The sequence below is a fragment of the Oncorhynchus clarkii genome, chromosome 22, assembly GCF_045791955.1.
Source record: "Oncorhynchus clarkii lewisi isolate Uvic-CL-2024 chromosome 22, UVic_Ocla_1.0, whole genome shotgun sequence".
NCBI lineage: Eukaryota > Metazoa > Chordata > Actinopteri > Salmoniformes > Salmonidae > Oncorhynchus > Oncorhynchus clarkii.
Window position 1 is genome coordinate 6180785 of NC_092168.1, and position 14077 is coordinate 6194861.

General features: G+C 40.3%; 1 protein-coding gene across 1 annotated transcript in view; it reads right to left on the reverse strand.

Annotated features, from left to right (window-relative positions):
• Window positions 1-14077, reverse strand: part of LOC139380237 (tomoregulin-2-like) — a 154317-nt gene that overhangs the window by 84046 nt on the left and 56194 nt on the right. The window contains exon 3 of the mRNA XM_071122772.1: window positions 9584-9713. Coding sequence (XP_070978873.1) covers window positions 9584-9713 — 130 coding nt within the window. The remainder of the gene's footprint in view (window positions 1-9583; window positions 9714-14077) is intronic.

The window sequence follows — 14077 nt, forward strand, 5'->3', positions numbered from 1 at the left end:
AGAGAGAGAGAGAGAGAGAGAGAGATGCATGGGGGCTGAGGGATGGATATTGGCCATATTTCAAGCAACCAACTGTATTAAACCACTTCTCATTCCATGTAAAAGCAAAGTATGCGTTTTAACGGGCTATTTCTGCGTCCCACAGTTCTCATTATTATTTCTGGCTGTGACCAGATGGATAGCCCAGGACATGAACCAGAAGCAAAGATATAATGGCATCTACACGCATGTACAAACTAATCAAATCCCCCTCATCCATATGCATGCATGGCATGCACTTGAATTAATTAAATCATTACAGAAATGTGTATGAGCACACATATACGAATGCATACAAGCACACACAGGAACCTACACATGCATGTAAACCCACACACATGCACACACACAGGTTTTGCAATCTGTTTTCTTTTCACATTCCTGTCCATTTCTGTGGATCAACAATCTTGATCTCCAAAACTATCACTCATGCGATTACACCTTGCAGCTTAATAAATTATTTTGATTAAAAAGATGGGTAAAACTTTACAATTCACGCAGGTTAACTAAATATGGTCACAGACTCCTGTCTTTCACCAGACAGATGGGACTACTGAAGAGAGGTTACAGTGACTGCACACATTTTCCTTCGATTTCTGGGAGTGTGTATCTTCCTAGTCAACCAAACATATGGCTCAATGAGCTGTGACTGCCTAAGCAGCCCTAAAAGCAATGCTTTATTTGAGCCACCGGAACAGGATCCATAACCTCTCAATTTTGAATGCCTGCGTTACAGAAACTATTTGCTATCCGGTACCTTTCAAGGTATGAAACATTTTTTTTTGTTTACAATGGAAAAATTCTAATAAGAACAGAGATAAATCAAGTTTACTCCTCATTAATTATCCTACCCTTCAAAAAATCTTAGAAGAAAAATAGAAATACCTTATTTACACAGTACCAGTCAAACGTTTGGACACATACTCATTCAAGGGTTTTTATTTATTTGTACTATTTTCTACATTGTAGAATAATAGTGAAGACATCAACACTGTGAAATAACACATATGGAATCAGGTAGTAACAAAAAAAAGTGTTAAACAAATCAATAAATATGTTATTTCAGAATCAGTTTTTTTATGTTTAACACATTTGCAAAATTTTCTAAAAACCTGTTTTCACTTTGTCATTATGGAGTATTGTGTGTAGATTGATGAAGAAAATGTTTTATTTAATCAATTTTAGAATAAGGCTGTAACGTAACAAAAATGTGGAGAAGTCAAGCAGTCTGAATACTTGGTGGTGGCCTGTCTACCTGAATGCTGGCACAGGATTCTAGAGCACAGGCAGGAACACATCTGCAGTTTGATAGGAACAGACAGACTGTAGCCCACTTAAGTCACAAAATGGAAAACCAACTGAAATCAGGTTAGAAACATCGATATTGATCTGTTTTCACAACAAAAACGAATTTGTTTGCATGCTTGAGAAAGGAATAAAGGAGAGAGGAAGGAGGCGATGGAAACGCTCACGGTGAGATTCGGTAAGGTAAATATTGTAACAATGTTGTCACTTTCCTTCAATAGCACCTGCCTTCGGCCATGTTGGAAAAAAAACTTGTTCACCTATGGGGAAATGGACTCAGTTTTCACTGTTCCACGTGGCTATGGTAATGGTTAACTGTACTCCACAGTGCAGCACCACCACTCAATCTGATGGAGTAACAGTAGCATCCCATGCCTATCAACTACCATTAACTCTCTGTTAGCTCACTGTTAGCCTAGCGCTAGCTTGGTAAATACCAGTTTATCCATAATCTAGAGGTAAACAAACACAATCTTTTCCTCAATTCTATTGGTATACAAAAATTGACTGTCTCTTCTTGAAAAACATATTGAAAACATTATTTCACTTTCAATTCCTATTACTTACAACTCAAAGAACTTCCAATGATTTGTTTTCCAACTTTGTTTAATTTGGAAATTACAGAGCTCTACCTGTCACGATCGTCGTAAGAACATTCGGACCAAAGCGCAGCGTGATATGGGTTCCACATGTTTATTTAATGAAATGCACACATAAAAAAGCAATACAGGAACGCCCGAACCGTGACGCAAATGAAGTGCTCACAGGCAACTACACATAAACAAGATCCCACAAAACACAGTGGGGAAATGGCTGCCTAAATATGATCCCCAATCAGAGACAACAATAAACAGCTGTCTCTGATTGGGAACCATACCAGGCCAACATAGAAATGAACAACCTAGATTACCCACCCTAGTCACACCCCGACTTAACCAAAATAGAGAATAAAAAGGCTCTCTATGGTCAGGGCATGACACTACCAGGCGGTTGAGAAGTCAAGGGACTGATTTCGATTTTGACCAAATTATGGTATTTTTGTGTCCAAACATGAATATTCAATTACATTGAAATTAATGCATTTTCAGGTTGTGTATACTACAATCCCACTGGGCACAGACACCAGTTCAATGTCGAGTTTTGATTTACATTTGGTTGAGTTGTCAACTAACGTGAATTCAATGTGAAATCAACAAAAAACATCACCATGTCATTGGATTTAGATTAAAAGTTGGGTGAAAAAAAGACGAAATGCCCTTACGTTGATGACTTTTAGCAAACCCAATCAGTTTTGCACATTGATTTGATGTCATCATATAGATTTTTGAAATGACATGTAAACAATGTTGATTCAACCAGTTTTTGCCCAGTGTGATTTCCCCAAAATGTTTTTCTTGAATTTCAAATGATGTAGGTTCTTCCATCATATTACTCACATGTACAGACAAACATTTTAGATAATAAATTAAAAAGTGCAGTTTTTATTACTATTATAACATTAAACTGCAGAAACCCAAAAGGAGACTAATGATATAAATTGATGCAGGAGGGCTGTCAAAACATGCTATGCCTGTTGAAAATAGGGTTGAAAGGTTAAGAAATAAAAGATGATACAACTTGAAGGCTAAATTATAGATTCGTGTCATGTTGTAAATCATAAATACTGCAAAACCAGGGCTGGAACATTTTAAGCAACTTTTATACATGGTCTTCTTCCTTACAGAAACTCTACCGAGTTTCTTGGTAAAACAGTACTTAAAACCCCCCCCCCCCCCCGCAAATATCAGAAGTACACAGTGGTGCCCTAAAGAAATGCATTTGAGTACATGCCTCAGTAGCATGGTAGCATGACTACGAACCTTGGCGCTGTATCCTTTTGTTTGCCATTTGGCAGAGACATCAGATCCCGACGTCTGGCCTTTCGGCCTTGGCTCTGGTCACACAGGGCTGCTGGGAGGACAGAGCCCTGCTGTCACACGGCTGTCAGACGTGTTTACAGAGGTAAACAACAACAAGGAGCCGGGCTGTGTTGTCAACATGTAGGCTAGTGTACTGATGGAGACCAGACCTGTTTACATGTAAACACAGGTGTTCATGGAGATAGCGTAGCCTATCAGAGAATACTAGACGGGGTGTGAACCATCCAAATCAGATGCTGTTAAGATTGCCTGGACATATAGTATCAAGTTTGTCCAGGCATATCTTAAACATACAAACATATCACATTCACATTCACTGACAGTCCATTCCAGAGTTTAACATGAGTCCTACTTTATCATGAACAATATAAGCACAAAGGAAACCATATGGGGGAACATATCGGCATGGTATCCATATACATCCATCACACCGTGTGATGTTTTCTCTAGAGGTAGTGAAGAAGATGGAGAGAGTGAGTAGGCAGATGAAGGATTGAGTGACAGCTCTTATTTAAGCCATGAAAGGAACTACCCACTGTGCACACCACATCATTTCAAAGTGGAGAATTGGGAAATATTTGGTTGATATGTTGATCAATGAGATTATAAACTATTTTCACCCACTCAAAAATACAGTCAAAAATGTGTTGAATTCCCAATGTAATTTCACTGTGCTGTCAACCATTTAAAAGAACAACAAAGTTAAAATGGGGTACAATTTAGATATTTTTTTAACAGATATTAATCTTATCACTGTACTTCATCTATTAGCACAACCAAAATGACCTGGACTGCAATTAAGATAATTTAAGTACAGTGGTTCAAGTGGTCATTGCCGTTTCAGATCATGTGCAGATTATTAATCCAATTGTGAAGATCTCCACAGACCTGCAACATTCGCATGCTACTTTAACATTTATTGTTACAGTAACCTCAAAATGTGGCCAAGGATGTGTAACTAATTTTAAAGTTGAATAAATATTGTTACATTAGTTTGTAAAATAGCCTTAACTATTTACATATTACATAGGGTAAAATTGAAATGTGTTTAGTTGACAACGCAACCAAATATCAACATTTAAGGAACTGTATACAATGCATGAATATTTCCAATCTTTAACTTTTATTTTTGGTTGAGATCGAGACCTGAATGCAACATATCATTTGTTAACTAATCATAAGTTAATTAATAGGACTAAATCAAACTTTAACTTGAACTTTAAATACAATTAGATATGATTTAGTCATATTCTTTAACTTAGATATTTGGTTGCGCTGGAGATGTGAATCCAACATCTAGATTTTGATAGCAACAGTGAATCTATTAAGTGGAGATTTGTCAACAATCATTCTCACAATACCACATTGGTGACAAATATCAAAGCTAAGCGGGGCTGGGTTTGCAACCCTGGAAAGGAGACAAATGGGTACCTCTAGATGGATCAGTAGGAGGTGCTGCTCAGCCTATTGTTTTTTTCTTTTGGAGGATATTACGTTGAAGTTCTGATGTTATTTCAAAATTATAAATTCAACAGATATTATAAGGTTTGTCAATATAATGACATAATCCTGTGGTTGAAATTTCACCCACAAAACAACAGTGTACGTTTATGACTTTTTTCAAATCCAATGTACTTTCCACATAGATTCCACGTCGCAGTACGTTGACAATTTATGTTGAAACAACGTTGGTTTAACCAGTTTGTGCCCAGTGGGTAGTAGACTGGAAATGGGAAAGAAACATCCTATTCCTGTGTTCATTCTGTGACTGCTTCGTTTCCAACAGGGATGTCCAACACCAGTCCTTGAAAGGTACTGTGTGCAGGCTTTTTCTCCAGCCCAACACTCGGGGTGGCAGGTAGCCTAGTGGTTAGAGCGTTGGCCAGTAACCAAAGGTTGCTAGATGAAATACCCGAGCTGACAAGGTAAAAACCTGTATTTCTGCCCCTTAACAAGGCAGTTAACCCACTGTTCCTAGGCCGTCATTGTAAATAAGAATTTGTTCTTAACTGACTTGCCTAGTTAAATATACAGTTGAAGTCGGAAGTTTACATACACTTAGGTTGGAGTCATTAAAACTTGTTTTTCAACCACTACACAAATTTCTTGTTAACAAACTATAGTTTTGGCAAGTCCGTTAGGACATCTACTTTGTGCATGACACAAGTAATTTTTCCAGCAGTGCCTCTTTGCTTGATCATGGCAAAATCAAAAGAAATCAGCCAAGACGTCAGAAAGAAAATTGTAGACCTCCACAAGTCTGGTTCATCCTCGGGAGCAATTTCTAAATGTCTGAAGGTACCACGTTCATCTGTACAAACAATAGTACACAAGTATAAACACCATGGGACCATGCAGCCGTCATAAAGCTCAGGAAGGAGACGTGTTCTGTCTCCTAGAGATGAATGTACTTTGGTGCGAAAAGTGCAAATCACACACCCATTGGAAATCTGAAGGCAGCAGACAAATCCTTTTTACCTTTAGTGTTTGGGACTGGAATGTCTGTGTGGGCCTTATGGAGAATCTACCTCAGTAAATGGAATTTGGGACATTTTATTTCACTAGCCAAAATGTTGGTAACAATGATAGATGGAATATGAAAATTAAGGTCGATTTTGTGATGTCATTGAGAGTGAAATGATGACGTTGTAACTTGAAGAGTTTTCATTATATGTACAATATTCAGATCAAATATATTTTTTTAACAAACTGTGATTCAAGTTGTCTAAACAAGATCATTGTAAGTTCTGATACCTTGCCTTGTAACTACCTACACCACAGGGAACCCAGAGAGTGTGTCATAAAGATGGGAATGCCCCTTTCTACCCTGGGGTATAAAACATGTGAGTTAAGAATTTACATAGCAGACTAAGTTGAGGAAGAGGACAAAGGAACATCTTAACAATCAATGCTACGATTGATTACTGAATCTAAGAAGGTGAATTCAAGAAGGACCAACCGGTTATTCTCTTCAAGTCATCGGTTGTCTACATGGCCCTCCTACCCAAGCTGGGAATGTCGACACAGCTGATTAGCCCCCTAAGAAGACCACTCTCACAGAATGAGTCAAAGGAAACAGACAACCAAGAGAAAGGACATTGTGACATCGTGTGGACAATCAGAGACTTACACTCGATAACGAAGGAGACTCAGCCATCGGAAGTACAGGGCATCGACCAAACCTATCCCACTAAGCAGAACTCGGCCCACGAAGAGATACCCAACGGAGATCTTCAACACGTAAATACATGCATTATAGTTCTGACCCATAAATGTTGCAGTTCGGGGCAAGGTGTTCGGGTTAAACTAAGCATAGTTTACAAATGTATGCAAGTGTGCTTTTCTCTCATGCACTTTCTCTCTCTCTTGCTTTCTTTAAATATCCATCTTGGGACCTGTTTCCATTGTATTAAGTTCTAACCAATAACCTAGACTGTTTATGTATCTTATGTTATCATTTAGCTTGTTGGTAAATAAATAATCAACTAAATGTGTGTGGTACAGAATGATTTAATGAGACCCAGGTATGTGCAGATTTACGAATTTTGTGATGTTCAGAATGAGACTGATGAGGAAATTAATTAATTAGTGACTGTCATGAAATTGATATTCTGAAATTCGGGAAACGGTCACTCAATAAACAAACTTTTCCCGTGGTGCCCCAGGTTACTGAGTTAATGGTTACAGGATTAATTTAATCACGTAATTATAAACATAGTTAATTATTAGATAAATACATGTCATCATATTAACGATAACAACATCACGACAGAGGGTAATAACTTTCTTGTGCTCTGTACTCCCTTTTTTATTCCTGTCATTTGTTTGTAAGACCACTTCCAAGGGTCACTGGCCGGTACATAAATCGTGTCTAAATGGATTTTTACCACACACGCTTTTGACATGACAGTGAAGAATGGAGTGAAATAAAGGGAAAGAAACACAGAGGGGATGAGGGGGCTGGCTGTGAAGGAGGGGAGGGAGCTGTCAGCCTATTCTCATCACTATCACGCCTGTTCTGCCGAAGTACAACCACATTCCATTTGTTTTCTAAAGCTTGTTCCTCGAAATTAGCTCTTATCACGTGGAAAAAGCCATTCTCTCATACAAAAAGACACACAAACACGCGCGCATGTACACACACACGACGCACAGAAAATCACAAACACACAAGCAATTTACAGAGAGTTAAGAGCTTCCATGTGAGTCAGGCGAGAAGGTGAAGTTTTTCTTGCGAAACAAATCACAACCTCCCACATACACACTCCGACTCCAAGTCTGACTGTGTTCCCTGTGAGTGTGGTTTGGACTGCTGAGCTATATGAGTGTTTAAAGTCCCCTAAGTGGAGTTGACCAGGCTGGCAGTGAGGTTAACTGAGTCAGCGACACCCCAAGAGTGCTACTCTACCCCGCCAGTGAAACTTTGAGTGAAGCCAACATGTTCCCCTTGCCAAAGATTCACTTTGGTCAGACAACAAACGGAAGAAAACTGAAAAAGGGACGGACTATCTGGACGTGTCCAATCATTGTCCAATTTTCTTTTCCCACTCAAAATGTTTTAAAACGTTTTCTGTTGCATACCCTAATGAACACGACTCTTACTAGATGTTAAACGCTAGACCTTTTCAACATGCTTGTAGGTTCTTATCTGGAATAAAGGAATCGTGGGATAATCCCAGATTACTGTAGTGGTGAACATGGCACGAATAGTCTCATACCCTTTTCACACTACTGTGCTGACCTAAACCATGCTGTGCTGGTTCTGATATGTTCTTCTCTACAGTCTTTTCCAGCACAGTTCCAGCAACTTTAGTGGATGCTGAACCCGGCCAACAAAGTGCAGAATGACTCGGCTTGGCTGCATCTCCAAGTTTCATGCTATAATAGTGACTTTGATGGACTATAGGCACTTCCTTCAGAGACCTTTACAGAGAGTTTTTGGTTCAAATTTAACATTGGGCACACAAGTACTCTTGAGTGAGGCATTTAACTTATTGACGCTACCCATCCCGGTACCGGGATAATTGTCATCAGCAACCGCTGAATAGCATAGCACCACAGTCAAATAATATTACAAAAAAATATTCATATTCATGAAATCACAAGTGCAATATTGCAAAACAAAGTTTAGCCTTTTGTTAATCCACCTGTCGTCTCAGATTTTGAAATTATGCTTTACAGAGAAAGCAATCCAAGCATTTGTGTAAATTTATCGATAGCATAGCATTATGTACACTAAGCATTAAGTAGCTAGGTCAAGAAAATCAGAAAAGCAATCAAAATAATTGTTTACCTTTGATCTTCAGGTGTTTTCACTCCCAGTTACACAACAAATGTTCCTTTTGTTCCATAAAGATGATTTTTATACCCAAAATTTTGTCACGTTATGTTCAGAAATCCACAGGAAAGAGCGATCATGACAACGCAGACGTATATTCCAAATAATTTCCATAATATCCACAGGAACATGTCAAACTTTTTTTATAATCAATCCTCAAGTTGTTTTTAAAATATATATTCAATAATTTATCAACCGAGTGTGTAGCTTTTTCAATAACAGTGGGAGAAACAATGGCCGCTTTACTCAGTTGCGCAAAACTCACTCTGAGAGCCCCCACCTATCCACTTACGCAATGTGATCCTTCACGCTCATTTTTCAAAATAAAAGTCTGAAACTATGTCTAAAGACTTGACACCTTAGGGAAGCCATAGAAAAGGGAATCTGGTTGATATCCCTTTAAATGGAGGATAGGCATGCATAGGAACAGAGAGGTTTCAAAATAAGAGGCACTTCCTGATTGGATTTTGCTCAGGCTTTTGCCTGCAATATCAGTTCTGTTATATTCACAGATAATGTTTTTACAGTTTTGGAAACTTTAGAGTGTTTTATATCCTAATCTGACAATTATATGCATATTCTATTTTGTGGGGCTGAAAAATAGGCCGTTTCAAATGGGTACGTTTTTTAGCCAAAAATGAAAATACTGCCCCCTACCGTCAAAAGGTTAACAAAGCCCTTATAAGTAATAGGCATGTGTGACCATGCTTTAGGAAAGTCCCTTTCGCTGAACTCTATTGTGCCTTGAAAAGTGGCTCAGTGGCTAGCTTTGCAGGTGGCAATAATTCTCCCTAGCTTTTTGTGTGTGTGTGTGTGTGTGTGTGTGTGTGTGTGTGTGTGTGTGTGTGTGTGTGTGTGTGTGTGTGTGTGTGTGTGTGTGTGTGTGTGTGTGTGTGTGTGTGTGTGTGAGAGTGAGATTGTGTGTCTGCATGCATGCAAATGAACATGTGCAGTATAAGTCCATCCTTGAGATGCTACATACCGACAGGACAAGAGCCCTCTGACACCACCAGCACTTCAGACTGCTGCTTACAGGCGTCCCTGCGTAGATAACACTCGTTCTGGTAGTTCTCATTGTTGGAGCCACACACTGGGACGTAGTCATTGTTACACTGCAGAGAGAGCAAAGGTTAAGGTTATGGTCAGATTATTAAATGAATCATCCATCTCAACTCTCCACGTAATACATTATGATTTCCTATATACAAGCTTATGCATCCATAACGTATTTCTTTGTGTGTCTTTATGTATTTCATATTAGTGCAGCGTTTATACATAGGAGAGGTAGCTCTTGTACAATGCACAGAACTATACCACCATCTCTAGGCCTACGGCACTATGGGACATGTAAACTTAGGCTACTGTATATACAATACAGTATCTCTATTGTCATGTTGATTCAACTGCAAATACTGTATAGGCTTGTAGCTCAGGAACACAGACTGGAAATGCAAACCACAAAACAATATGTCATCGCCATGTGTGACATCACAAGGATACCTGGAGCCAGGAGCTAGACTGTCTCTTACAGGCCTCTGGTGGCCCCTAATAGATGAACAATGTGCAGGTCTACACAACGGCATAACGCACAGTAGGCTGTCATTTCATCTGTTCACATTCTGGCAGAACACTGCACACATACATACACACACGCACGCGCACACACACAACCACACACACACACACACACACACACACACACACACACACACACACACACACACACACACACACACACACACACACACACACACACACACACACACACACACACACACACACACACACACACACACACACACACACACACACACACACACATAGTCAGTTGACTGCCAGGAGCAGCACAAAAATAACCATGCTATCGATTCTAGAGCCTGGAAGCGGTGCAGGGCTACAGAGCGGCGATCATTTTTAACTGGCTGAGAGAGTAAGGGAGGGTGCCATAATGCAGGAGGGGAGGAACAGAGGGTTGGCTCCTGATCAAAGAGAGAGAAAGAAAGGGAAGGAGAACGAAAGATAGAGAGTGAGGGGGAGTAGAGGAAAGAAGAGAGTTAGAGATAGAAAGCAACAGAGAGGGAAAAATGGAAGAGAGGGAGGGAGGGTGAGTAGTGAGGAGGAGGGGTAGAGAAAATAAGAGACTCAGAGATAGAAAGTAAGGGATGGGGGAATAAGGAAGAGGGAGGAGGGTGAGGACAAGTGAAGGGGAGAGGAGTGGAAAAAACAGGATTGGAAAAAAAGAAGGACAACGGGAAGAAATTAGAGACAGAAAAAAGAAAGGAAGGGGTAAATAAGTAAGAGATGTTTGAAAAAGAGCGGGGGATCACAGTAAAATATAAATAATTTGAGAGCTCTACGATGGAGGGAAGAACTCTCCCCTTCTCACTCCCTCCCCCTTTTCAAGAGAAAGAAAGTATGGCCAATTCTACAGATACGGCCTGGGTGGCTTATACTGTACGTTTTCATCCTCCTCTCCATCTGGCTCACCATTTTTTAACACCAGGGACGTCTTTTGCCAGTCATGATGCAACTGAGGGAAAGATAACCGGCAAGAACCTGCGGGTGTCTTGGAGAGTGCCTGTTTTTCTTTGTAAAGCCTCCCCTAGTCTGATCATCTCCCTGTCTCTCTCTCTCCCCTAAGGGGAGCGAGGGGGTTTAAATATCCCTCTCTTAGGGAGGCAGGCATAGGAGGAGGAGGAACCGTGTGAATTCGCCCCCAGTCTCGGAGCACAGCTATGCAGGCACAAAGATGCCGCTGAGCCTCAATGTCTCACAGTTCTCAGTTGCCCAATCTGGCTTTCATCCTTTTTGATAAGGAGGGATGGTAGAGAGGAGGAGTGGAGAGAAAGAAAGAAAGCATGCAGGGAGATAAACAGGCAATGGCTGTGAGAGGAATCAGAGAGAAAGACAGAAAACTGAAGGATGAGAGAAAAATGCATGAGGGATGAAGTTACAGAGGGATATAAGGAAGTGGGGATCGAAGGAGAGGGGTGAATGAGAAGTGATGGAGAGAGGAACAGACAGAAGGTGAGAGAATTTGATCCCCCGCTATTCTCTGCAGTGAGCAAAAGCGATGGGCTAAGGCCATATGGCATGGCCTTCTGCGCCCGCACCGGGCCTTACAAAACGGACCACACCTCTGAACAGAACTTCAGCCCTCCACTGTGACAAAACCTGGAGCACATGGTAGCATTTCAACTACTTACATGGTAGTCCACACAAGAATAGTAAACTAACAAAAAGTTGACCAACTGGGGACATTTTGTAAGTCCCTACAAGGTCAAATGCTATTTCTAGGGTGTTTAAGGTTAGAATTAGGTTTAGGAGCTAGGGTTAGTTTTAGGGTTAGGAGCTAGGGTTAGGTTTATGGTTAGGGTTAAGGTTAGGTTTTTGGGTTAGTGTGTGTGCGTGTGTGTCTATGGATGTATGTGTCTTTGCCCATCTACATTCATCATCGACATCCCAACCCATTGTATCTACTCCAGGCTGCTGGCTGAGCTGTTGTTCCCAAATACACCTGCAGGGGCTGCTGTGGTTCTGCGTTGTGAGCAACTTCCCCTGTCGCCCCAACCTCCCCTCACTTCCTTTATATTACGGCAGAGAAATAAGGCACGGACATGTAGACCTGTTGTCTACCAGCCTGTGAAACTGTCCTGGCACACAATCATTCAGGGCCAGGGCACTTTGTACACTATGTAGAAAAGGCCTCCTTGACATTGCAGGTGACATCACACAAAGCGTTCGCAAATATTGCAAACATTGTCACTCGACACAGACTCCCATGCTGCACACCGAATAACATTGGACATAGCAGTTGTTTGACAAGGTTGAACATAAAAAGGAGAGCGCAAGAGAGACATGGAGACAGGAAGTAAGGGATGAAGAAGATAAGTGAAAAGGAGGAGAGAGAAAGAAGAGTAGTGAAAAGATAGAGATAAGAATAGGTGAAAAGGAGAGAGAGAGAGCGAGAGTATGAGCATCACCGTCTGTTTACGAATAAGAAAGGGACCAAGCACAATTTAGTGTGTGTAAATCCGAGAGGTAGAGGAATCTGAAACCCATACAAACCAAACATGACAACCCATCAGCATCAATAAACAAAAGAGTAAATGAATCCGCTACCCATCTATTTATCCAACCATCCATTGAAATTGGTATCCATCATTCTACACCCATCTAGACATGAATAAAAGCAGAGGGCTAGCCATTCACAGAAGGCTTTGCAGGGCCAGACAATTCAATTCAGCCAGTGGAGACAGATATAAACATGGTGATTAGGAAATGGAACTGAGGCTCTGTAAAACTGGTTGGCGTCGACCCAAATGGCACCCAATTCCCTTCATAGTGCACTACTTTTGAACAGGGCTCATACTGTAGGGCTCTGGTTAAAAGTTGTGCACAGTGTAGGGAAATGAGTGCCCTTGATGCTGATGGGTTGTCGTGTTTGGTTTGTACGGGTTTCGGTTTCCTCTACCTCTTGGATTCACACACATTAAAATGTGCTTGGTCACATTCTTATACTTATACAAACAGTTAATCATAAAAATGACCATAATGTCATGAAAGCATGACAATTGCCACTAAAGTGTGTATTTCGATCTTAAAAGGTAAACCAGATAGCAACAAACGTTCCCACTAGTTTAGAGGAGTTCCCTTAAGAGTCTCATTAGGTCTTAACCTAACATTTCAATAGGAATGACCCAGTGACGTGCAAGGACTGTTTCCAAGAGACCATTCCCTTAATGTCAAACAGAACTAACATGTTCTCAGAATATTAAATATTAATGTTCTAGACACGTATCATTAGAACATGGAAAGCACATTCATGTGTCCAGTTTTCTCAGGGTTAATAGAATATTCCAACAACGTACTACCAAACTTACACAGAACATGGTTACCATGTTCTCAAAATATAAGTTATTAAAATTCTAGACAAATTTCATGAGAACGTTGCATGGACATTAATGTGTCCAGTTTTCTGTGGGTAAAGCAAATATTTCATCAACGTCCCACCAAAGATACACAGAACATGGTTGGCATGTTCTCAGAATATAAGATAATGTTCTAGACACATTTTGGTGAACATGCAATCACTGTAGAACAAACTAGATGAGCTTTATTTAAGAATATCCTATCAAAGGGACCTGAAAAACTCATATTCTATGTTTCTCAGTGTAGTGTCTGATAATATCCATGGTTTTTCTATTCATTGTAAAGACCGGACGGCAGATTCGGATAAGAAGGGAGGAGTGTGACTCTTTGTTAACAATAGCTTGTGTACAATCTTCTGGTGCACAATCTGCAGACCATGCTATTTACCAAGAAAGTGTTCATCTATATTTTCCGTAGCTATTTACCACCACAAACCGATGCTAGCACCAAGATCACAATCAACGGGTTGTATGGAGCCATCAGCAAACAACAGACTGGAATATGTCCCGGGATTAATCCGATAACATTGAGGAGTTTATCACAT